Raw genomic sequence first — 24,265 nt, forward strand, 5'->3', positions numbered from 1 at the left:
TGGACACTATTTTCCACATTTTTGAATAATAGTAAAGACATCAAAACACAAAACTGTAATAACACAAATGGAATTATGCAGTGACCAAAAAAGTGTTAAACAAATCAAAACTATCTTATATTTTAGATTCTTTAAAGTAGCCACCCTTTGCCTTGATGAAAAGGCAAAGGCTTTGGAAAGAAATTCATACATAGGCATCGACATTGACAAATTTCAAGCATTTAAGCAGAAGCCTTTAGATCGAAATGGCTTTAAGAGAATGAAAAACATAGTACATTCAATCAGGTGTGTCCAAACTTTTGACTGGTACTGTACAGCAGAATAAAATAGTAGTAGTAGTAGTAGTAAAAGTGAGTAAAATGTCCACGATATGCATTGTCACATTTTTGTATTGTGATATATTGAATTTCGATATATCGTCCCATGCCTAATCGTCCGGTATGGCAAACGAAAGTCCTGTCCCAAGAAAGATGTGAAAGATAGCAGGGCAACTTAACTACCGGCCCTTTCAGCGGAGACCGACCACCGCCGACGTCCCGCAGACTAAAACCCGAGCCACTTTTATGCATTCCCCCCATGATGTACGACCCATAAAGCCGCCATAACCCCTGATATACTGGCCTGTGTGTCACCGTGGCCCCGTGTAAAGCAACTCTCCAAGAAGAGCGCCTGCGATCTGACCTCTCCATCCGTATCTGCGGCGGAACAGAGAACACAGCACTTTGCTTATCAGTCACGGCCGCAGGTCGCACCGCGCCGCCCGCGGGTCAAGTGTGACACTAGCCACCGAGGCGTAATACGACAGAATAGCCGGTGCCGGAGACCGGCTGGAAGCGAGGGCTAACGGAAAACTCTTGTCTTCACGGTGAAAGAGTCAGACAGGCCGGCTGTATCGTCTACTGTCCTGTCAGAGGGCCATTCTGTTGTTATTGAAAGATTATTCGATTAGAGCGGCTAAGTGCCAAATCAAAAGCTAAATTATTCCGCGGTCGCCTCCAGTCCAGAGCCGCACTGTTGTCTCAGTGGAAATACTCCAGCGATACCACGAGTTTGTGGGTTAGAAAAATAAGTTAGTGCTGAGCCAACAATACCCATACACATCTTACGGATCCAAGAGGCCCCGAGGCAAATCGAACTGAACAAATGGCTGAAATTCAGCCAGTGGTCGTATACTGAAATAATGTTGGCACGTCAGAGAGGCATATATAGGTTTTCCAGTGTTATCAAGATCATCAGATGAGGGTGTGGAGGGCGTTGGCGCTATTGTGAAAGTGGAAACAGGAGACATGCAAATTCCTCTTGGCAAGTGCCTGAAATTAGAAACTGGGGTCACAGGTAACACAAATGTTTGAGCCATGGGTGAAAAAAAGATCAAGCGAATGTGCAATCACTTACTCTTTATAGGTTTCATTCATTCAACGTTTTTTTTCATTATGGAGGGAATACTCTTGCACTGGCAATTCCTTCCTGTGTGTGAGAAAGTCAGAAAATTGTCACTGTATGTTTTCTGCATATTATAAGATACAGCATTGATTTTCAGGATTTCTCTCCTAAGTGTATAAACCGACAGAAAATGCACCTACAGGGAATTAAAAATTAAGGAGGCACTCTGAGTGTGTTTATCTTCAAATACAACACTACCATCTAGTGGCTCATGAGTACATGTATTAATGAGATCTAGTTATGGGCCTTGGGGCAGATGTACATAACAGATAGCCTCATTGATTGGGCTGCTTATGTCCAATTTCTCCCTTAATTGGACTTGTAAGAATTGCCAGTGAGGTTAAACATTGATTAGCAATGAAACTGAATGAATACTCACACCAGAAACTGCATCAGAGAAAATGATTGGTCAAATCCAGAGGCAAAATCTCATTAAGCGTTGCTGAATTTCTGATAGCGATAATAAAAACTGTGCATCTGTCTTCATCTGCGTGAGCTATCGCCGAGTTTACTGCCAACATGCTCAATGCAAAAAAAAAAAAAAAAAAAAAAAAAAAACGACACCAAGACTAAAGGAAGTACTATTTATTACAGTTAATTTTATGAGAAGTGGCACAATACAGGGATTGATGACACTGCCCGACCCTGAAAGGCTCTTCATTTGAAATAAATAGATTGTAAAGAGAACAACATTCCATCGAGATGGTTAGTATATCAAAAGAGAAATATAAGACCACAAGTGATAACACATGTTTATGCCATTACCCATTTCTTTCTTTACACCGACTGAGAAATGCAGTTACAAAAAAAACAACAAAAAAAAAACAACTTTCATATCAACACGTTGCATTACCCCATAGCCTTTCACATGGTGGTGAGAAATGACATTTTGATTGAGCTGGAAATAAAACCTTTTACCATTGCCAGATGCATTCCTTTGACCTATGAAGACAAATATATTCAGGAGCGCCATTGACAGGAGGAAGCCAAACGCTTCACACTGACATTTTTCACCTGTTCAACGTAATAAAAGCCCATGTACTCCTTTCTTCAACATCTGGTCCTGAATGTAAACCACTTCCATGACCTGAATCTAAATCAGTCTTATTCTTTCAATACGTCTCAATCAAACATTTGCCAGTTCCATTGCATTTGTAATAAGTCTTCACAGCAGGGTTTTGGCTTTCAAAACAATATTGAGAAGAAAAATTAAAAATGTTACCATCTCCATGCTATGCTCTAGTGTCGTCCTTTACCGAACAACTTGAAATTCTAGCTTTCTTTGGGGTAATGCCTTTGTGTTTAGTCTTTGAGAGAAAGAAAGGCACAGTCTGCAGAGCAGGATTAGACAGAAGAGTTCAGTTGAAGTGCTTTGTTGCTGAACTCCTCTCGAGGGAGTAGAAAGTAGCACACATTGTTGTGGTTTCTTTTCCGTTACATCAGATAAAGACTTTTTTTTTTCTGGGGAGTGGGTGGGGTGGGGGGTGGGTGCAGCTCCTGAACCCATGCAGGCAAAGTGAAATGAGATGTCTACAGCTGCAAGTGACAATGAAAAAACAAAAAAGGCCTGGCATTTCAATACTATGTACTTTGAACACCAGTAGCTACAGTCAGAATGAAATCTGGTGTTTTGTGGTCAGGGACAAACAATGCAGAGCAGTTCATTGTCGGGGCTTCCTCCCAACCCTTCCCATGCTGGTGAAATTCAAAGCAGTCGCCCTCAGCGCTCACAAAGACACAAAGAGGTCCGGTCATGGGAAGCTCCGGCAGAGGGAGGGAGGAGCCACGTCAGGTATACTGTCCATCATCATCCTGCCATGTCAACACCGGCACTTATTCACTGGTTTTGTCCGTAATAATTACGAATACGAGAGGAATACAGTTGCCGGTGAATACCCTGTTGATGGGGGTGGGGGGTGGGGTGGGGAAGTACAGAACTGATGGGATGGCAGAAGAGCAAACCTCGGCCAGACCCAAGTGTTATCTGAGCGCTGGGGAAGAACAGAGATACTGTATCTCACTCCCCCACGCTTCAGCCTGTTTGGGAAAACGGCACTGATAGACTGGCTGCACAGAGGAATGAAACTTCTTTTCGAGCGATGAGATAAGTGTGCACAATTCAACACCGCGTGAAGCTCAGAGCCCGTTGTAATGCTGTAATTACAGTTTTACCATTACAAAAAAAAAAAAAACCCATAAAGCTGTTGTCTGCTGCTTGAGCTGTTTGCTGGTACGAGCAAAAGTTGATATAGCAAAAGAGTCCAATACATTTAGAGCTATATAAAAATCAACTGTATGGACACAATGATGGTATACCCTGGGGGAACCATCACCTAACCTATTCTTTAAAAGAAATGAATATAAAATGTGCAGCAAAGGGTGGATACAACAGAGAGGTAGCTAATTTATAAAAACGTTTAAAAAATAAACATTACTATTGCCTGAATACAACTAAAAATTACAAATTACCAATAACTGGTTTACATTAGCTATTGATTGATATGCATTTACAACATTGACTCGTCTACCCATAAAAAAAAGCTACCACTCTTGCTCATGCCTACCCTTTAATAATTTCTTACTCACGACATTCCTCATCCATTTCATCTGCCTGTTTTATTGAATGTTACTATATAACAAAGCAGATAAGTCTCATCAATAGAGCAACACAGAAGAGAATTTGAATGTTAACATTTAACAGATTCAGCAAACCTACACCCAGTGGCAGTAGTATTGGGGCAGCGGAGTCAGATTATTTCTCTGCTGTAACATAGTGAAATTTGCATTTCTGATTAAAAGATGAATATGAGTCAGAAGTACTGCCAGCGACTGATTCAAAACATTTGAGAAGAGCAGTTGTGTCGGCCAATACAACCCCATTTAATTCACTACCTAAAGTACTTTTTTCCCCCAGGACACTTGCACACAAAAACTACTTAGTTATTGAGCCATTACTACCACAAGACTCTTGATATCTTCCTTTGAGATTCTCTGGTAAGTCCTAAACACAGCCTCTTGCAGCCTCTGGGATTTCAACTGGGATTTCCTGGTATTGCTATTTAACTTCATAGGAAATTCCAAATGAGGAACCACACTGCTGAAGTGATCGATAGTTGGGGAATTCTTACTTAATATTTGGGGGAATGACCACAACTGCCATTTCTCTAACATTTTTTTAAACATAAGCAAATAAATAATCAGAATCAATAACTGACAGTTTGTACTTTGTCTCATTTATCGCATTTTTAATCTAAAAAAATATTTTTTTGCAGAAAAAGAGCAAATTCACCTTGTCCTGATACTTTTTCCAGCAATTCACCAGCCACTGGCTTATCTAGTTCCTTCAGTATCCAAATCAAAGCCCCCTCTCTTGACTTCAGAGCCCATTTGGTGGGCAGTGTGTTGCGTCCAGTCAATAGTTGCGGATGCTGAAGAAGCCCACGCTGGTTGGCGACTCCTTGACTGTGACAGTAACCAGGTTAGCAGTGACGTCTGTGACAAACACGTGTTCAATCAGACTGCGTGTGGGCTTCCAGTCCTGGTTGGTCTGGACTGAGATGGAAAGGTCCTGACCGTTGCCTGGGTAGGACGAATCCTGGTCAGAGTCTGAGCTGCTCTCCTCTTCACCCATGCTCATCTCATTCATTTTGGCTTGCTTGCCATCTTTGGAGGCAGATCTCTCCCGCTTGCCCTGGACCTCTGTGGAAGATTTCTGCACAGCACTCTTCTCCAGCCTGCCTTGGGCCCTGGTGGTCTGCCTGTCCCCGGTGGCACCCGTTTCAGTTGTCTCTTTGACCTTGTCTGCTCCAGGCTGGCTCTTTCTGGGCTGCTGTCCTCCAGGGGCAGCTAGACTCTGAGCGGGATTATACTCTTGACACTGCCCAACAGTCGTTTTCCGCGCTGGGTTTGTGGCACTTCGCAGGCCTGACGCTGGAACGCTGCCATTTCCCGGAGCATCTTTGCTCTGCGCTGACTTGTTCCCACTCTGAAGGTTGAGAGGCTGAAGGCCAGAGGCTGGTTTCGTGGGGCCGTTCTGAGTGGGAAAGGAGGCAGCTGCTTTAGTACTGGGTATCCGCTGTAGTGATGTTGACACAGGGGCCTCTGGTTTCTTTTGTCCATTGGGAGAGCTTAGTGTATGCTGAGTGGTTCCTTGATGGGGGTGTTTGGAAGTATTCAAATTCAACGCTGCTACCCCTTTTGATTTACTAGCAGTTGCTTTCAAATCCAGACCTGTCCCACTGCTGATATTGGAGATGGACAATTTACCCTCAGTGGCACTCCTGCTTTGGCTGGATTTGTTCAGGGAGGGAGAGGCAGGCGGAACTGACCTTCCAGATCCCGCAGAGCTCATGGAGTTTTTAACAGCCCCACCTTGGGCAAGAGAGCTCCTGTTCTGGCCACCCACCGAATCTCTGGCTGAACCCCGATGGAACCCCATGAAGGTAAAGCTGGCTGGGTGAACAGGTTTCTTGATCGCTCCTTGAAGATCTGCAGAGTTATCTTTGGCGACAGTCTTTAGGATCTTCCGAGGGCCCTTGTTCTGTTGAAGTTCCTTTACCTCGGGGAGCAGGGGTTTCCTGGTCCGTTTCTTCGGGGGCTCTTGTTTGGCCACAACTATCTGCGCCTTCTTCTGAGGGACCGGGTGAAGCTCTCGTGTTCGGACACTTGGATTTGCCTGCTTAACGCGGTCGTCATGGTCGTCGTCGTCATCAGATGAGGATGAAGAGGAGGAACATGAAGATGATGAATCGGACGATGACGATGACGAGCCAGAGGAAGAGCTGCTTGACTTCGACGCTTCAGGCACATTCTCCTAAATTAAGACAAAGAAAGTATTAAATATTGTCAACAAAAAATGAAAACGCACAGAGGATGACATTTCCTTTTGAATATTACTTACTACTACTTTCCGTGGTCTTCCTCTTGGCCTTTTCCCCCTCTTACGCATCAGAAGCTCCTTTTCTTGCTCTCTAAAAAAAGAAAAACCAAAAAACGTTAAACTGAGGAATGGTGTTTAGGAACTGTGAAATAGTAATATTCACTAGCTAATGCAGTAGTACCAATTTATATGGGGAAAAGAATGAGACAATGATTTAAGATTAAGGTTATGCATGGTTCCGCATTTTCCCATTTCAAAATATCATACTAGGCCTTAATTGTCCCCCACCAAAGGGGGGACTATGGATCGGTCTCTGTCCGTTAGTTCGTTAGTTAGTTTGTTAGTCACACTGTAACGTTGACTTTGTGCTGCTAGGGGGCGGCATTGACAATGAATGGGGACTCAGTGGTAAAGCAGGTCATACAGTTAAAGTTATCATAGGTAACATAATAGTCTACACACGCTACACACCTGGAGACATCAGACTGGGTTGATGTGCTGAAGTGAGAGTCAATGGAGAATTTTTGGGCAAACCTCTAACCACAAGACACACACAAGAAGGCCTACTTTTTAGACATCAGACTGGGTTGATGTGTTGAAGTGAGAGTCAATGGAGAATTTTTAGGCAAGAGAGATTTTTATTTTCTAACTTCACATAGGGAGTTTTTCCTTGCTACTGTGCTGATGCCTGTTTAGTGCTGTGCTAATGCGTGCTCTTTGGGGATCAAGACTGGGTCTGTATTATTATTATTATCTCATTATTTTGTTGTTTATTATTCTGTTATTTCATTCCTGTGTTTATGTTCAAGCACTTTGTGACATCTTGATGTTAAAAGGGCTTTATAAAATAAACTTGACTGATGTATGTGATACGCTGCTGTATTTATTGTGTTACTGTAGTTATTGTACAGTTGTTAGACTGTTGCACTCATCACTGCACTACCACTGTGCCGTCAGTGTTGACTACTTATATCATATTACCACTTACCTACTGTGCAATACCATATATCACTTATCATTTAGCATTTATATTATTCATAACACTCACGCTCCTGGTGTGTATGCTATATTGTATATTGTATTATAAATTGTATTGTAGTGTACATTGTGTAATGTACGGATTGTATTTATTGCGTATTGTAGTTCTTATATTTTGTACTGTATTGAGTAAAAACAGGACAATTACAGTTACTACATCTCAAAATATAACTTGTAAGGCTAATTCTGAGGAGAGTAGGCAACAGAAATATATGGTCAGTCTGTCCTTTCATTGTCCCATACGAAAATGCTTATACAATTTCACTCATATTTCAAGTACACTCAGCAATCACTGACTGACCCAAGGGTGGAACTACATCACTGGTGGGGGACAACATGTTTACTATTTGCTTGTTTCTTGAATGGATTTGAAGATTTTGGTGTTCAATGTGATTTATACTTAAAAGTGTCCGGGCCAACTGTGACTGCTAACTACTCTTAGTAAATACAACTATATCGTAATATGTGAAATATCTCTAGGTGCACAACTACATCTAATGTGTAGTCATGTGTATCAGGACTGCAAAAACAGTATTTTTCCAGATCTTCCTGACATATTCTGACATCTGATCTTCCTAACCATAACCTTGGTTTTACATTCTCCAACAGGCTGGATGATATTCAGTTTACATCTGCTGGAGTGTTACAGGGTGGATTTTTAAGTTACAGCATAGGTCACTCAGTGGGGTGTGAATGTCTCAACAAAGAGAAACTCACTTCTTGTGGAAAGCAGCCAACAGTCTTGGGTCAAGGATGTTTTCTTGGGGCTCCCAGCTATTGTGTCTGAAATAAATTGACATTAGAAGAGTCACAAATTACAATATTCATCAAAATAAATAAATAAGGTGAACAGCAAGATTAAAGTTGCCCTGCAGCCCAAACAGTAAGCCCAAATTTAGAACCTCTCAACACAGAGTTCATACATCAACTGCTTTGGGAACAGAGGACCTCTTGTCCTACAAGCCATGAACATACTGTAGGTAGCCTATACCCACTCTATACCGTTTTCCTGAGGGAAGGGCCTTAGTAGTTTGGCTGAGAAAGATCATCCAAGTTAGCGGAGGATTTCTCAAAACATGGCAAACACTCAAATCTGTTATATAACACTATTAATTTAGAGGATATATTGACTTCTTGTAATTACCCTTTGCTTTTCACAAGCACAATACAGCAACTCGATATGAAGGATCAGTAAAGAAACAGTGAGATCTCTCATCACTACTGTCAGTGATATCTTGACGATGAGTTCAATTTCCTTAGCGAGACAATTTTCTATCAAACCTTTTAAGTGAAGTGTCAGTGTCCCACTACCAGGTCAACTCATTATCAGGTGTCCCCAACATCTGTACAGTCTTAACTTAAGGTTTTCAGTCAAAAAACATATCCTTGGTCTTTTCATTATCTTGATCCTCAAGAAAAGACATTTGCACCATGAAAGGAGCTAACCCCAAACCTCTCACAGTATATTTTCACTTCCCATTTGCCAACACTTAAGTACTACTTCACATTCAAGGCCACGTATTTATCAGTAATGAAGTTACGTCTTCAGTGATAGCCTTGTTTTGTATTCCCCTCATCACTGTCCTCCACAGACGCTCTATGGAAACTTCAGTCAAATGTGACAGAGGCAGCATTGGCTAATGTAAAGTACAATTCACCTCCTTAAAGAAGAGTGAAGAGATACTAGACACAGCATTACTAGCCTATAGTATTAATAACCTACAATAATAAAAGATTACGTAATTGAATAATATAATAATCACAATTTGAGACTAACAGAATGAAAGGTGGGGCATTCAAAGACGTTTATTTTCCTACACCACAGCTGAGCAGTTCAGTGAATACATTTTTGTATCACATGTTTATGGGCATAGAAAAATGAAGTCGTCTGCTACCGTCTGGCCCTGCGTCTCAAATCTTTTAACTCCCGGTGAGCCAGAGTACAGCCTGAGATCCTCAGACAGCGCACTGCTGGCCTTTCTGAAGTCTGGAGTTAATATTAGAGAGAGAGAAAAAAATAAAAGAAAGACTGGGCTTTTGCTGTCCACAACTATAGGCTTTGGAAAAACCTGTCTGAGGAGCTTATGCTGGCAAAAATGTCTTCTTTTGAATTACTTCTAAAAACACACTATTTGTCTTTATCTATTTTACTTTTGTTGCATTTGATTTGATTTGAACTCCCCTATGCTTTAAGGAGGCTAGTGTGTTATGCCATAACTGCATCTTTACGCATCCCTGGTAAGTGCCAACATTTTTTTTCTTATACCCTCTTTTCAGAAGCTGTCTGATTTCAGCAGTGGTCCAATATGAGACAAATGTCAACTATTACATGTTAAATGATTAAGCCATACATGCCTGATCTGTTCACGTAAAGTCTTTGTTCTCATTTTTCCAATATGGAATGTAGAGAAATGTCACCAGGCAATCAATCAGTCAAACTGCCAGTACAGAATTTCTGAAATTTTGATTTTGACACCCATGAAGCCAAAAGAAACATTGCTTTCAGGGCAAGAGTCAGAGGTGACATTCGTACAGTGATATTTGCAGTGGTATTGTTAACAGCATGCAGCTCAATAATTCTGTCTGCTTACCATTCCAGACATTTCTTAATATTAGGTCCACCACTTCTACACATGACTACATGTTGCACTCCACCATACTGAATAGTCGTTTTGAAGGAAAAGCCAGATGGCCTTGCAACGTTACAGCTTTGGTGTGTTCATCACATCAGTTTACACAGATTAAACCCGTAGGTTTTGGACAGGGAATGTTTTGTAAGTCATTTGCAAAGAGCTTATTTCTGCAGTGATGCACTGATTGGGGCAGTGGGAGAGGGAAATGGGTAAAAAGTGTTTATCATACTGGGAAATCGATTGAAAAAAAACCCAAAACAGTTTAATTGGGGTTCCTCCTGGTCATAGAATTAATGAAATATCAAGGGATTTTGAGATGTGTACTCCGAACTGGGGGAGTCGGGGTATTTTACAAATGTGTCACTTTACAGGAATATAGCAGAGTGTATTTTACAACTTGCTTCACACATTCGTTGTGATAGATGGTTTTCAGCCCATCTGTAGTGGAAACCAGACTGTTCACTCCTTTAGAAAAAACAACATTAAGAAACCAGGAAGGAAGAACATGTTTAATATGTTATGATTCTGTACGGCTGCTACCTTGGCCAGGTCTCTCTTGTAAAAGAGATTTTGGATCTCAATGGGACTTCCTGGTAAAATAAAGGTAAAATAAAATAGGTCATGGAAGTGCTCAGGTTTATTTATGGGAAGTCGTGGAAAAATTATGGGATTTTACATCAGGGCCACAGTGGGAACCTTGTTAACTGGCAAAAAAGCAAATTGGTGAGCTACTGATAGCGTAGCATTAGTTAGAATTGTCTTTATGATAGTAAAAAAAAATAACTTGGTTTTGCTGTTGCTTCTGTTTGGGACCTGTGCAGTGGGACAAAGTCTGATGTGATTATATCAGATATTGCTGAATTACTGATGTATCCCATTTCATTTATGTGGCTGGATGCATAAACCAGATCTGAAAACATCTCTTTCTAGATTAGTAAACTTGCTTGCTGTCTTCTCTGCACTCTTATAAAAAAAATGTCAAAAACACACAATCGAAAATTAGGAAAATAACAGAAACTTTTGTTTCAGTGCAGAAAAAAAATGAAAACCATACTGTTTTGGTTTGTTTTGTTGCGAGAGTTGAACAGAACTGTATTTATACCTATGTCCAGTGACCTTTCTCCTCACCACTTGTTGTTGAATAGCCTATTCTGATCACCAATCACCAGTGAAATATCAACCCCCACCCCTTCCCTTCCCTACACACACACACACACACACACATACAAAGGATGTGGTCCTAACAGAAAGCCATAGGGCTGGCCCATACAACTGTGAGGCTGGCAGGCAACTGTGTGCATTGATGGAGGATTATAGCAACAATGTAGAATGAATAGAAAGGGCAAGTGACAAGAAAACGTTGAAGGCTGAGGCGAGTCTAATAGTGAACAGCCTAAATACAGAATGAGACTGGTTGGATGCTAATAATTTTAAAAGTTATTGAAAATCACTTAGTATAGAGTATAAATCAACGGTTAAATGGCCCTTGCAGATTTAACTGAATAACCTGTTTTCTCCGTCTCCTTAATTTTTCGCACACAGCCAGAGTGCAAGTATTCAAATATGTTCCACATCGTAGTTAGTTTAATTAGCAGAGGTGTGGGAAGCCAGAGGGATCAGGCTAACGGAAATACGCATGGATTCATCTGATTTGGCTTTCGGCTAACTTCCAAAATTTGAGGTGTAATGAACAAAAGAAAGCCAACGTAAGGGCAGAATATGTTTAACTGTATTCAAATAAATTGGCGTACAAAAGCGAAATGTGTTCAAATTGTATGACTGTTGGAGGACTCGCTGCTTTTTTTGTAGGCAAAACGAAACGCTAGCCGTTTTATTAGAAGCAACAAGCGACACGTTGTTGTTGTTTTCATTGTTTGAGGCTCAGCACCACTTGTACTTACTTGGATGACCATCCCCTCCACTTCACAAGAAACTCCAACTTTCCCTAAAAGAACATTAAAAGAGGGAAACGTTTGTAAAACGGCGGCCAGAAAAATGTCGATACAAATCAGAATAATGTTTCACAACTCTGACCTTTCTTAATCGTTTGTTTAGGATGCATTCAGCATCAAAAACCTGCTCTCCTACGGCGCTCAGTTCCTCCATGTCTGCCTTCGCCCGGACTGAAAAGCCTTTCATGAGAAGAATGGAGCTGCGTCGAGCTACTCAGAGTTAGCTAGGAGGAGACCGGAAGTACATTATTTTGCCTTCAAAATAAAAGCATTTTATTTGCAGCGGGATCACAGGTCTCCCAGCATCTCCGTTGAGAACTGGCTGTGTACAAATAACGGGTAAATATATAACCACACACTATGGAGCAATATTCAAGACACACTGAAATAAATAACTAATTATATAATGAAATAATGACATGCATACATAAATATTTGTATTGTTATAATACATAATTAAATATATAAATAGACAATTAAATATGTAACATTTCTTTATCTATTCAAATAATTAATTTAAGTGCCATGAGATGTGGTATGTGCAATGAAATATATAGGCCTATACATATATGCAACTTCATCCTCTTTTGACATTCCTACTGATTCAACTGAGCACTCTGCTGTGCGGCATGAAAATTCATGAAACAGCCTCTTGTATCAAGCTAGTTGCTTCCCAAAGTAACTCGGGGCAAAGTTTGGAAGCCATCACTTTACAGTTAGCTATTAGCTTTTATCCCAACCAATTCAACCAATCATTCAGCTGTCTAACTTTGATGGATGAAGTTATTTCATTGTAAGCGCCACACCTTGCAACACTGAAATAAATAGATGAGTGGATGAATAATTAAATAATGTAGCTATATTTAACTGATTTATAAATGTATTTATTTGACAATGCATTTATTAATTTAATTTAATTCTTTATTCTGACATACTATTTATGCTTACATTTCACAAGTTAGCCCTAGTCTCTACTCACTGAGAAGTCAGCTCAGTTAACCTGAACAAACTGTTGTTTTTTGGTTTTGTTAGCTAGCTAACTGGCCAGCCAGCTTATTAGGCAAAGTAATTAGCCTAATATTTGTTTTAACATGTAATTATTAGTCATGATTAATACTAGCTACTAGCTATGTAACCTTAGCTATTGTGCAAATCAGTGTCGACAAAACAATGATAGGTAGCTGACCAGATACTATGATTAGCTAGCCAACACGCTGACATTATGCAAACACAAAACCAATCAGATGTTATCAGTGATGAAATTATAACTCTCCAGTAACAAACAGCACAGAAATTAAACACGTCTATTCAAAACTCTTGAGACATTGAGTCATAAGTTGGTGTAGAAATACGATTAGCGGTTCTCAGCCAGTAGGCTAAAAGCTGTGGACCTCCAATATGGCCGCCAGGGGGCGAATTACATCACCCTCTATAATGAAAAAAAAACTGATACCACGCATTCATCAATAACAGTTTTATTTTGAAAGTTTTGTCCGGAAATTGTATTGTTATTCTGCCGTGCTTGACACTGGTAGGCATAGAGAGGCGGGCGGACTGGGAATGTGCTTATAAAGTGTGTCCCTTGGCAGCCACCGTCCTCTGCCCGAGTACAGGGTCTAACTGTTACAGTTATGTCTTAGTAACTATCTCGTTTTTTTTGACCAAATGCCAAACATACTGGAGGAGATATCGATGTACAGTAGGCTACAGTCATAGCAGAATCAGTATCATCTCTCAAATCACCTCTTAAAACACATTTTTAGACTTAGTTTTATGTAATGTATGCTATTATTTTATACGATTTGATTGTAACATTTACATTGCACCTGTTGTTTCATAATACTTACACAACATATTACAGTATGCTTACACTAGAAATGTCACTCACTCACTCACTCACTCACTCACTCACTCACTCACTCACTCACTCACTCACTCACTCACTCACTCACTCATTCACTCACTCATTCAGCATCAAATACCTGTAATTAAACAAAATAAGGTAAACTCACTCAGAACGGTACAAAAATTGAGTTATTTGGTTTAACCAGTAAAGTTGTTTTATTAATTTTATTCTATTCCCTCGATTTCCTCAGTTTGTATCCTCCATTGAGAATCATTTTTAGGTTGCATAGAAAAGAACGAGCTCCAACAGGGTTTTGCACAAACTCTGCTCTTTGGTTCTTTGTGCAATCTGCAGAGTGCATTTCCCCACATGGAGGAACGCAGCTGTGATAAGATGATTTTAAGAGGTAGCCAGAAGGAACGCCATGCGAGGCAGTTGCTTATCCATGTCAGATTGAAGCGTTGAGGTTTCTTTGTGGCGATGATGATCAAAGGGAAGTTTGTTTAGTCTTTTCCTTTTCAGAGGGAAGTGCTGAACCCCCTGATCTGAAACACAGAAAAGCAGATACAGAAATTCATGTCCAACTGTAAGAAAAATCAAATTCATATCTCTCTGCTAATGCATCTTTTATATTGATAGGCCAGCATAGTTATTTTGAAATATACTGACTCTGACACTGGGAAGATGTGATTATTTCTTATCAGTGTTTATGGGTAAATACCAATTTAAATCATTGAAAACTAGCAAGTGGAAAACATGGCATTACCTTCTTTTCGCCTTCCTCTTCTTGTGTATGTTGATGGACACCGCCGCTATAAAGACCACAACAAGAAATCCAACCACTGCAGCCAATCCAGTGAAGACATTCTGCAGGACGTTCACATCACCTGAGACATATAACAGTTATAAAAACACATTTACATACCAGGGTGGAGTCAGTATTGGTTTCTGAAGGCTGATTCTGATATTTTTAGATTGAATCTGCCAACAGCTGACATGTGCTGACATTCTATATCTTTAAAGTAAATTTTCATTCAAAACAAAAAACAGGATAATACTACTACTGGTTTTACTACTACTACTACTACTACTACTACTACTACTACTACTACTGTTCTAGCACTACTACTACTACTACAACTCAAACTACTAGGCTAATACTACAGCTACTACTATTATTACTACTGCTACTACTACTACTACTACTACTACTATTAATGATAATAAAACACATTGATGCATACTTATGTGGAATCTGATCAAAATGTCACATCAGATCAATTCAGGTTAAGGGTTTATTCAATAAATATGTAATCAATCAAACTAAATCATACCCATCATATCAGAGGTGGGTGACAGTGACTGGGCAATATCTAATTTTTAATAAAAGGCCAGTATCTGCCCCATATATTAGCAAACTGATAGGTGTAATTCTATTAAATCCACTTTGGCTGTATATATTACATCTGTTTCAACTATTTAATACCACAAAGTCAGTGTCAGATCTTTACACCTCCTCCTCTAAAATCCGTCCAAACAGCGAGGCTCTTCAGCGAGCAACATCCTTTCCGCTGTCTCGTTTTAGCCTACAAATACTACATGTGATTTCCTGTGGCATCGCTGGACGTACGTGAAGTCGGAGATGATGGATGAACGGCCTAGTAATGAAGGAGCAGGTGTTGGAGTGACACACTTTCGGGGGCCAGCAGGGAGAGCGGAGTCATTAGCCGGATATAAACTCACCCTGGGTTGCGGTGGCAGAGGCCAGCATGTGTTTGGTGGCGTTCAGGTGGCCGTCGTTGATCTCCGGCCGGATGCCCAGGATGTGGCACATCAGCGGGTAGATGTTCACCGTCTCGAAGGGCCCCACCTCCAGGTTCTTCCGAAACGCCGGGCCCACCGCCCTGAAGAAGGGCTTCATGTCCATCTCGTGGTTGTCGAAGCCGTGCTCGCCCTTGTGGAACTGAACCGGCAGATACTGCAGCGGAGGGAAGGATGACATAGCTTGCATGACCCAGTTTCATCGTAAAGTTAGATTTAAGTTAGATTGCAACTTTTGTTGAGGCGGTGGTTTTAGTAACAGGGCAACGTCAACCCAATGTAGAGCTGACTGTCATCCTGGCGTACTCCAATTCAGACAGCAGAGGGAAGTATTGGCCAGCTGAAAGAAGGGGTTTCCATACTCTTAAAATCAAGGCCTTTTTTCTGTCTCCATTGTGTGGCATGCCTTGTTAAACTACCAAGTAAAGAAAGACATTCAACATCAGCGGTTGAATGTGATTTTGTCGTAGGGCATTTTTACCCATCACTGTAACTGCCATTTTCCTGAAATATACATTGTAACAGATAAATTCCATTCATCACTTTGCAGCAGAAATCACATTCAAGCATCAAACTTTATATTATCATGCTTAACTGTATTTATTACAAATATCAGAATGTAAAGCGATCAATAACTAACGTGCTTATCCTCATCTGTGATTAGATTGAGAGAAGTTTCAAACTAAGTGGCCATAAACAGCGATAACACAGAGGCAGTTAATGCAGGCGTGATGCAGGCCGGTCTTAACCTAGACTGGGTTCTCTAGATAACCCATTTCATCTGTGGTTGCACAGAACTGATTATTCTCTCCACATTCAGGGTTTCAAGACATTTATCATTTCAGTAATTTACTCTCTAAACTAAGTTATGATTTGATAGCTCTCAGTATTGAGTGATACAGCGCTTTCAGTTGCAAAGTTACTGCACAGTGGAGTGACTAAGTGAGTGGAGCCAAATGTAAATGCTAATTTTGAATTTTGAGGCATGAATAGCTTCATGAAGCATTTGAGAGCTCTGCATGTCATCAGCCAGGCCTGGATTATCCTGGGGACGTGCAAATGCACTTGATTAAAATTGTAATGTACTAAGATTAGAATTTAACTCCTTGTTTCCGGTCCAAAAGATTCCATTTTCTCCATTGCCTACAAGTAAAATGAAGTTGGTAATTCTTCCAGTATTTCTGGAATCCATCAAAATAAGGCAAGGCATTAGGATATTGTTAAGATATAAAGGTCGACATATAAACATAATCTATCTTGATTTTTTTAAGAGCAGCTAATGGTTCATTATCATGTCAATTACAGGCAATTGTTAATCAGTTACTACCATTACAGCATGAAATTTGAGTCTGTCTTCTCAATAGCACAGTAACCTACTTATGTTTTCTTATTTCGCATTGGTTTTAATGCCGTTACCTCCACACATTGCCGGCCCCAACTCGCAGCGAGAGGTAACTGTTTGAAAAATTTGAACTTCAATACCCAGAAATTGTAAAGCGATGTCAGTAAACTGCACACAGCAGGCTCGTGTTTACTGTCCCAGCCGGTCTGTGATGCTTTATACCAAAGGAAACCAACGAGTCGAGAGAGGAAAAGATCTAACGTCGGTGAGTCCAGCTTTCTCTGGACGGAGCGCTGCTCACTGCTGTTCAGGAGACAGTTTGTATTTCATGCCTAAGTTTCCATTCATCATTTCATGTGGGAAGATCACTTCATGTGGTAAAAGATTTCCAGCCAGTTACCATACCTGACACCAGAATTTTCATTTGGGCAAACAGGACGAATCTACAGGATTTCAGTTAGTGGGGATGGGACGCTCTTTTCTGCTGCAGCCCCACTTTGTGATTTAGGCCGATAAAACAGGTGCATTTTTACATAAAATTCTTGCCTATTGCAGCTTTAAGGGTCTCTGTGAGGACAACAACACATATTTTCTGCAAGTGAAGCGTCAATAGAAAATTCGATTCCATCTCTATTACCCACCCCGTTGATTACATATCCAGGGTCGGCCCACAGGACGATGGGAAGGATACGGGCATTTTTGGCGAAGTGGAGGCGCTCTGGCATCTCCTCCTTCTTGTAGACATGCAGGTGGGGATGGGCCCCCTTCAAGGCGTTGTAAACCTTGTCCAGCCTGCCCGGCTTGGGCAGCAGCATCCCGGAGGGTCCGAAGTCCACCAGATGGAAGGAGAGGTCACGGAAGGAGAAGCCGGGGATCTTGGACAGGGTGATCTCTTTCACCAGGCCGTTGCGGTACACATTGCTCATGCCGTGGTCCGACGTGACGATGATGTTCAGGCAGCCGGTCAGCCCGTGTCGTCCGGCCGAGCCGCGGATGTAGCCCACGGTTCTGTCGACCTGCTTGACCATCTCCCGTCGCTCTGGGGAGTCGGGGCCGTATTTGTGGCCTGTGCTGTCTGGCTCGCCAAAGTACATAGACACGAAGTCCAGATCCTGGTCTCTGAACCAGCCCATCACCTTGTCTGTGTTCTCTCGCCAAGCTGTCTCGTTCTTGTAGTTGTAAAACCGCGGCTCCACATCCCTCACCATAGCAACCTCTCCCTGGTAACTGGAAGCTGTGCCAGGAAAGTGAAGAGAGCCAGCTTTCAGGCCCTGGAAGGGTAGGGGAAAAAAAAAGAGTAACGAGAGGTCACGCAGACATGAGACACATAAATATGACACATGCTCTTACATGGCTACATGCATGCTTAGGGTTCTCCCCCCGCATTCATACTGTTAGTCCACACACAAGCAAGGCAAATAACTACTTGCTGGAAGTTCATTTATTTACTTTGACCCACAGCTGAACTTTTGGGGAATATTGCAGCAGCTGCCAGTCGCACGCAGTTGTTGATATACTACACATCCAGAGCTGTGAGCTCATTGGTGCTACAACTGCAGTCATTTAGTTCAAATCAGCCAGCAGGCATTAGTACAGGGAAATGGCTGCTAGCGGTGTAAACAGAAAGACAGTCTCTCATAGTGATAAGATGAAAATTGTTCTGCACAGACCTGTCTCTGCGCTGTGATCCAGATAGGCAGAGAGCCATTGTCCCACCACTCATTCACAAACTGAGTCTGATAGTAAGGCTTCTTCTCGAAAGTGGCTGTGTTGAACCACATGTTGTGGATTACCCCATGATTCTCAATGTAGCGCCCTACGGAAAAGAATCACTGTCAGTCTGCATGCACTCATTATTCATAGTGTGACACATTCACATTAAAAATTCTATCAACTTTACAGGCTGAGTGGCATGACGCTTTTGGACAAGGTCTTAACACCAACATTGGAGATTAGAGGAATTTAATTTCAAGGAAGTTAAATTTCTTTTAACTGGCACTGATGATTTGAGAGTCAAAATAAGAAAAGGAGCGGGGAATTCTTCCCTCAGTCATCCAAGCATAATCATCTTACTCAGCTATAAAAGCCGTTGGACCCTGGGACATTCAATTACAGCTAATTCCTTTTTCCTGTGGCTTTTTCAATCCTCGCAAAATAAACTCAGAGTGGTTTCCTATTCAGTAATGACCGCCATGATATGCACATCCTCTGCCGACTCGCCGCACTGCCGGGCCCCTTGTAGAAACAAACGCTTTTACCTGTCAAGAGGGTGAAGTGTGAGGGACTGGTGATGGTGAGGTAAGGCGGGGTGACGTATCGGGCCTTGACTCCATCCCTGGCCATGGTGTCCAGGTGCGGCGTGTGCACATCGCGGTCGTAGTCCCACCGGAATCCGTCGAAGGAGATCAGCAGCACCTTCTGCCTGGGCTCGGCTACCGGTACTCCCAGGGCGAACGAGGCCGAGAGGAGGCAGAGACTTACCGTCCACAGCATGGCGAATTTTGGCACTTCACAGGGATCTTCACTGATTCTATCCTCCGGCTCACAGCGTCTCAATTACAGTACAGGAGGACCCGCCTCTTGGCATCTCACCTGAGCGCCCCCCCCCGAAACCAACAGCCGCTGAGCAAAGTTTCTTCAACTTATCTTATCTTGTAGATTGGGCTGACTTATTTATCTCAGCACATTTCTGCACGCGGCTCGATTATGTTTATGAGTCATTTTTACGGCTGGGAGCTGAGTTCACAGTGGATTCCCCTCCCTCCCTCCCTCCCTTCCCTGTTTTCGCTATTGAAGGCTGGCAGTAAAGTAGATTCATCTGTCTTGGCATCTCAGCTGTTTGTTTCGCCCTAACTCTTGGTCGACGCTGTCTTTCTGTTTGTCTGCCTGCCCGCCCGTCTGTGTGTGTCGCGGGTTCCTGTGAATCATTGACGAAGGGGAGTGACACTTTGATGGGTTTCACCTTGAGTTTGGATGGGACATGATCGATCTGACACCTGGAAAATGAAGGTGAAAATGAGAGTATATATCTCTTCATCAGCCTGCGGTGGTCTCTTGGGGAGAGAACACCCTAATAGACATATTCATTTTAATAATGTGTATTTTAGCCCCAGGATATAGTTAAAATATCCTTTAGACTCTACATTGATTCCTTTTTTTCAGCACTGGCCATGACTCTGGACAAACCATTCAGCGTGAACCTCTGTCTCCTCAGTGTCTCAGCTCAGATCATACTCAGTGTTCTGGTCCAGACATTACATATCACTGCGTTGTGATGTAACCTTATCAACGTCCATCAGATTGCTAGACAAGCTAACACTTCAATTTTTTTCCCTCTTTGTGTGTGTCCTTGGCAGAGGTTCAAGGGAAATGTCTAATCTTCATGGAGATAAGGGATAACATTCATCAGCTTTCATTTACCTCATTCATATTCATGAGCTTTCTCATATTAACTCCATCCTCCTAGTCCAGTGTCAGCAAGATTTGGAGGAGTGTTTTGGACTGTTGAGACCGAGTGAGAGTCTCAGATCTCAGCTATGGGAACTTTATCAAACACACACACGCTGAACTTGAGGGGCAAGCAAACTTTATCTGACCCTCTCGATTCTGCACATAATTTCCACAGGGATTCTCACATTTTCTTGAAGAAGAAAAAAGTGAGGGTTTTGCCTTTAGCACTCCCTGCTGCCTGTGCACCACCACTGCACTTCACATTCCCCACACTGCAATCCTGGCTGAAGTACAAGCTTACATAACAACTTGAGAGAGCGAGAGAGCTTGAAGAGCATGTATCTAATTTTTGTTCATATGAAAAATTGATACGCATGTGAAGAACATAGCGGATCTTGAAGTCTTTGCTTTAAGAAGAACATATAGCTGATCTTGAAGTCTTTGCTTTAAGAAGAACATAGCTGATCTTAAAGTCTTTGCTTTATGATATTTCTTTGATTTATGACGCAGTATCGTTTCCTCTAATTTTAGTTCAGATTTCATGATATCTTTGGACCCTTGTGTAATCATACAATCACTATATAGCATGACGTTTACATATTAAAAAGTAGGTTTGGCTTCATTTGAACATCAGTAAAATGGCTGTGAGATTTTGAAAAATTTTGTGCATTTATGCTACAAACTGCTGAATCTGTTTCACATTGCAGCCTCAACAAGTTTTTAATCTGCCCAGCTGAATAACAATAAAACACAGCTGAACAAACTTGGAGAGTAAACCTGTGCAGTTTCTGGCAGTGAAAATGCAAGTAGGTGTTTCAGTGCTGCATGACTGGATGTAGTGATTTATTGAAATCTTTACACAATAGAACTAAATGCCACCAGTGTGTAAATCATGCTTCTCAATAGTTTACTGTGTTTTTTTTTTTACATCCATCATCATAAATACAGTATTCCGTTTAAAATATGTGCAAGCAGGGAACTGTTCATCAATCACAGCAATTTCAAATATGGAGATAAGCGGATGTGTTGTCATGTTAATGAATATTAATTAACTTGTCTCATGAACAAGTATACACTCTACCGTTTGAGATTCACCAAGGCCAAAGTACACACACAAATGTTTCCTGTTGCTGTTCCTATTGCTGATAAAAGAGGAGTGAGATTTTAGAAATATTTGTTTTTTTTGACATCCCATTTCATCCAGACTTTGAAAGTGCTGTAGTTGAGCAAAGCATTGTTCTGTGATGATGGGCCCACAGAAGAGCGTTGTTTATTGATCCCTCCCTGTTCATCATCACATTTTTAGAGATATTTCAGTGCTTAAAAGCCCGATTCATAATCGCAGCATGGTGCCCCCTGTTGAAACACTGTCATCCCGCCATCGGCTTTGTTTATGTAATGATTTACCAGATTGAAGACATTTTTACGGCGTGAAGTTTTGTTGCAAAGACTGACGGTATGTGATAACTGAATGTGAGCCTTTTCATATTTGTGGCTGTAAAAGATTTGCGTACATTTGTAAAGTTGAACACTGAAGTAAAACAGTTCTGTGTTTTGAGATATGATGGGTTGCGAAAGCTCCAAAATTAACATATGTGAATGCAGCCAAAAATTAGAGGTTAAAATAAACTCTGAACTGTAATGTGATCACCTCGGAGTTCGGGTGGCACGCTGTTTCTCTCCTGCTGCGACTCTGGCAGCAGATCATCGCGCCAGTGTGCCGAGAACTCAATCAATGTGTTTTGAATTGTGAGCAACCAAACTTTTTAATGCATGAATGGATTATTAGCAGGTTACATGCAGGTCTGAGTTAAAACTGGCGAGGCGATGAACACAGCTTTCATCAAGGTGGCCACTGACAGTTGGCATATTCACAGAGAACAAATTAGACAGCAGGTTGTATTCTGTGCGGTAGTCAATTATCAAACCACAGGAAAACTCCACTGTAAGTAAGTGCACTGTATTTTCACATATACCTTTTACTAAATAAAGGGAATAAATATCTTTCTTTGACACTTCAACAGTTGGACTCCATGCTACATGAATGTGTTCTTAATAAGAGTCCATCCAACACCCTAGATTGCCATTGAAATGTATTGAAGAAACCCAGTATCACTGTGTTTTATTGGCAAATAATGTCAGAGGTCAAACAAGGCTGAACGTAAAATATTGATCAAAACCCATTACTACCTAAATATAGCCTGAGTAGAAGTACAAGGTGAAATGAGTATTTGGCAGTGACATGAGCTAGTGTATGAATGAATCAAGGGGGTGAGTGGACTTTTGCATTCTGGATTTTTCTTTGATTTTAATTCCTTACCTTCACATTTTGTAACAAACATTTTGCATATGGCTATATACACATACCCCCCTCCTCCTCCCTCCTAGACATTTTGCGGTGTTGTGACGGGGAGCGATCCACAGCGGACCGGCCCTACGGTTACTGACAGCCTCTCTTATGGAGCTGTCTTGTCAGGGAAATAGACCAAATTTCACCAGAGGGAACGGACGGGGAGGGGACGCGAGCTCCCCGTTGCAGCAGAATAATGGCTGCGGCGCTGCGAGGGAGAGGACTCTTTCACACCTGTCAAACACCCATGCTGAAACTGAAGAACGCCGCGGAGGGGTTTTGCGAACGTGCGTGCGAATCTGGGTGTGTACGGTAAAGCGGAGGGGCCCGAGACAGCGGAGTCACGGCGTCCTGTAAACTGCCTGTGACAACACGGCGCTCGGGGCAGCGCCCGGGGCCACGAGTTCACCGGGAAGGCGAACATGTGCTTTTTTTTTTTTATTTATCTTTTTTTTTTTTTTTTATTCGAATCTGTCATGCATGTCCAATGTTGTCGTCGCCGGCTGGGGGTAGCGCTACCGATCTAAGGGGTTGAATGTCCATGTCAGCGCTTCATCAATCTGAATTTATGCTCAAACCGAAAAGACTACAGTGACCTTCTCTGTCTGGCGATGCCCTCGCGCGAAGCCTATAGGTGAACGCCGCGCCCGTTATCAATGTCTCTTGACGTTGATTTGATAACAATGAGATTAACATTTAGAGAGGGTGTCAGTCAGTTCCAGCCGAATGGCACGGTGTATGTAATATATTGTATTAACATTGAACAGCAGGAATTTGACAGCGGATATGCCCACAATAGCTATTCCTCTAGCAGCCCGCTACCATGTAATTACTTTCAGCTTTCAATCCGCCCGTGTCCTAAATCTTACATTTGCTAGCCTGTGATATATGAACTTCTCGATACACTAATCTCTCTTTTAACATGATCTTCCCAGTAAATATTGCTGTTCTCTTTATGGCTTACCTGGGATTACTTGCTTGCAGAGATTGTGTCACAAGCAGTGACGTCGTGGTAAATTGAAATGTTGGTAAACTATGAAGTCTAGTTGGTGATCATCAGAAGGCTTCACCGATACAAACAAAAATCAGTTATGCTTTCAGAGAAGTGCTATTCACACTTTTTTCCTTAAATAACCCTATCCTCATATAACTCATGTCAGTTTACTACTGCTTACTATGATTTAAACCATGAATTTATGTCATAAAGATAGGTGCGAAAACTGAGTTTAGGTGGGTTTAGCCACCACTACATCGCTAGTCACAAGCCTATCAGTTACCAGGTATGATATGAATGTCTATTAGGATTCAACTAATATGAGTTTTTGAAGGCCAATATTCAATATCTTGAATATAAATGTATTGAATGGCCATTTTCATGCCGAAAAATATCAAGTATTCAGCATTTCCTCTATTCTTGTCCGGGTGGAAAAGCCTCTGAAACACCATGAAGACCATGGGACACTAAAACTCTCCATTGAAACCCAGACTATTGAAATTATTTTAGGGTTAGC

At 41.6% G+C, this 24,265-nt stretch overlaps 2 protein-coding genes across 2 annotated transcripts; both read right to left on the reverse strand.

Moving 5' to 3' along the window:
- Positions 1-3,988: 3,988 nt before the first annotated feature.
- Positions 3,989-12,100, reverse strand: cbx2 (chromobox homolog 2 (Drosophila Pc class)). Its single transcript, XM_071896147.2, has 5 exons — positions 12,028-12,100; positions 11,895-11,938; positions 8,078-8,143; positions 6,344-6,413; positions 3,989-6,256 (listed from the first exon to the last, which is right to left on the reverse strand). The coding sequence occupies exons 1-5, from the start codon at positions 12,097-12,099 to the stop codon at positions 4,856-4,858; spliced, it is 1,653 nt and encodes a 550-aa protein (XP_071752248.1). The 5' UTR covers position 12,100; the 3' UTR covers positions 3,989-4,855.
- A 2,146-nt stretch (positions 12,101-14,246) lies between these two features.
- On the reverse strand, positions 14,247-19,447 carry LOC139909171 (ectonucleotide pyrophosphatase/phosphodiesterase family member 7-like). Its single transcript, XM_071896155.2, has 6 exons — positions 19,213-19,447; positions 18,625-18,770; positions 17,596-18,225; positions 15,535-15,769; positions 14,558-14,678; positions 14,247-14,336 (listed from the first exon to the last, which is right to left on the reverse strand). Exons 1-6 carry the CDS (start codon positions 19,445-19,447, stop codon positions 14,279-14,281), a joined length of 1,425 nt encoding a protein of 474 aa, XP_071752256.2. The 3' UTR covers positions 14,247-14,278.
- Positions 19,448-24,265: the final 4,818 nt, after the last annotated feature.

Source organism: Centroberyx gerrardi, chromosome 7 (assembly GCF_048128805.1).
Source record: "Centroberyx gerrardi isolate f3 chromosome 7, fCenGer3.hap1.cur.20231027, whole genome shotgun sequence".
Taxonomy (NCBI): domain Eukaryota; kingdom Metazoa; phylum Chordata; class Actinopteri; order Beryciformes; family Berycidae; genus Centroberyx; species Centroberyx gerrardi.

What these genes read in the sequence shown, in the direction of transcription:
- cbx2 (XM_071896147.2), bottom strand. Translation starts at nt 12,099, where the DNA reads ATGGAGGAACTGAGCGCCGTAGGAGAGCAGGTTTTTGATGCTGAATGC. An exon ending in TAAACAAACGATTAAGAAAG is followed by an intron (nt 11,939 to 12,027) that starts GTCAGAGTTGTG and finishes ATGTTCTTTTAG; the next exon opens with GGAAAGTTGGAGTTTCTTGT. An exon ending in TTGGCTGCTTTCCACAAGAA is followed by an intron (nt 6,414 to 8,077) that starts GTGAGTTTCTCT and finishes TTCTTTTTTTAG; the next exon opens with AGAGCAAGAAAAGGAGCTTC.
- LOC139909171 (XM_071896155.2), bottom strand. Translation starts at nt 19,447, where the DNA reads ATGCTGTGGACGGTAAGTCTCTGCCTCCTCTCGGCCTCGTTCGCCCTG. An exon ending in CTCTGCCACCGCAACCCAGG is followed by an intron (nt 14,679 to 15,534) that starts GTGAGTTTATAT and finishes TATATGTCTCAG; the next exon opens with GTGATGTGAACGTCCTGCAG. An exon ending in AAGAGGAAGGCGAAAAGAAG is followed by an intron (nt 14,337 to 14,557) that starts GTAATGCCATGT and finishes TCTGTGTTTCAG; the next exon opens with ATCAGGGGGTTCAGCACTTC.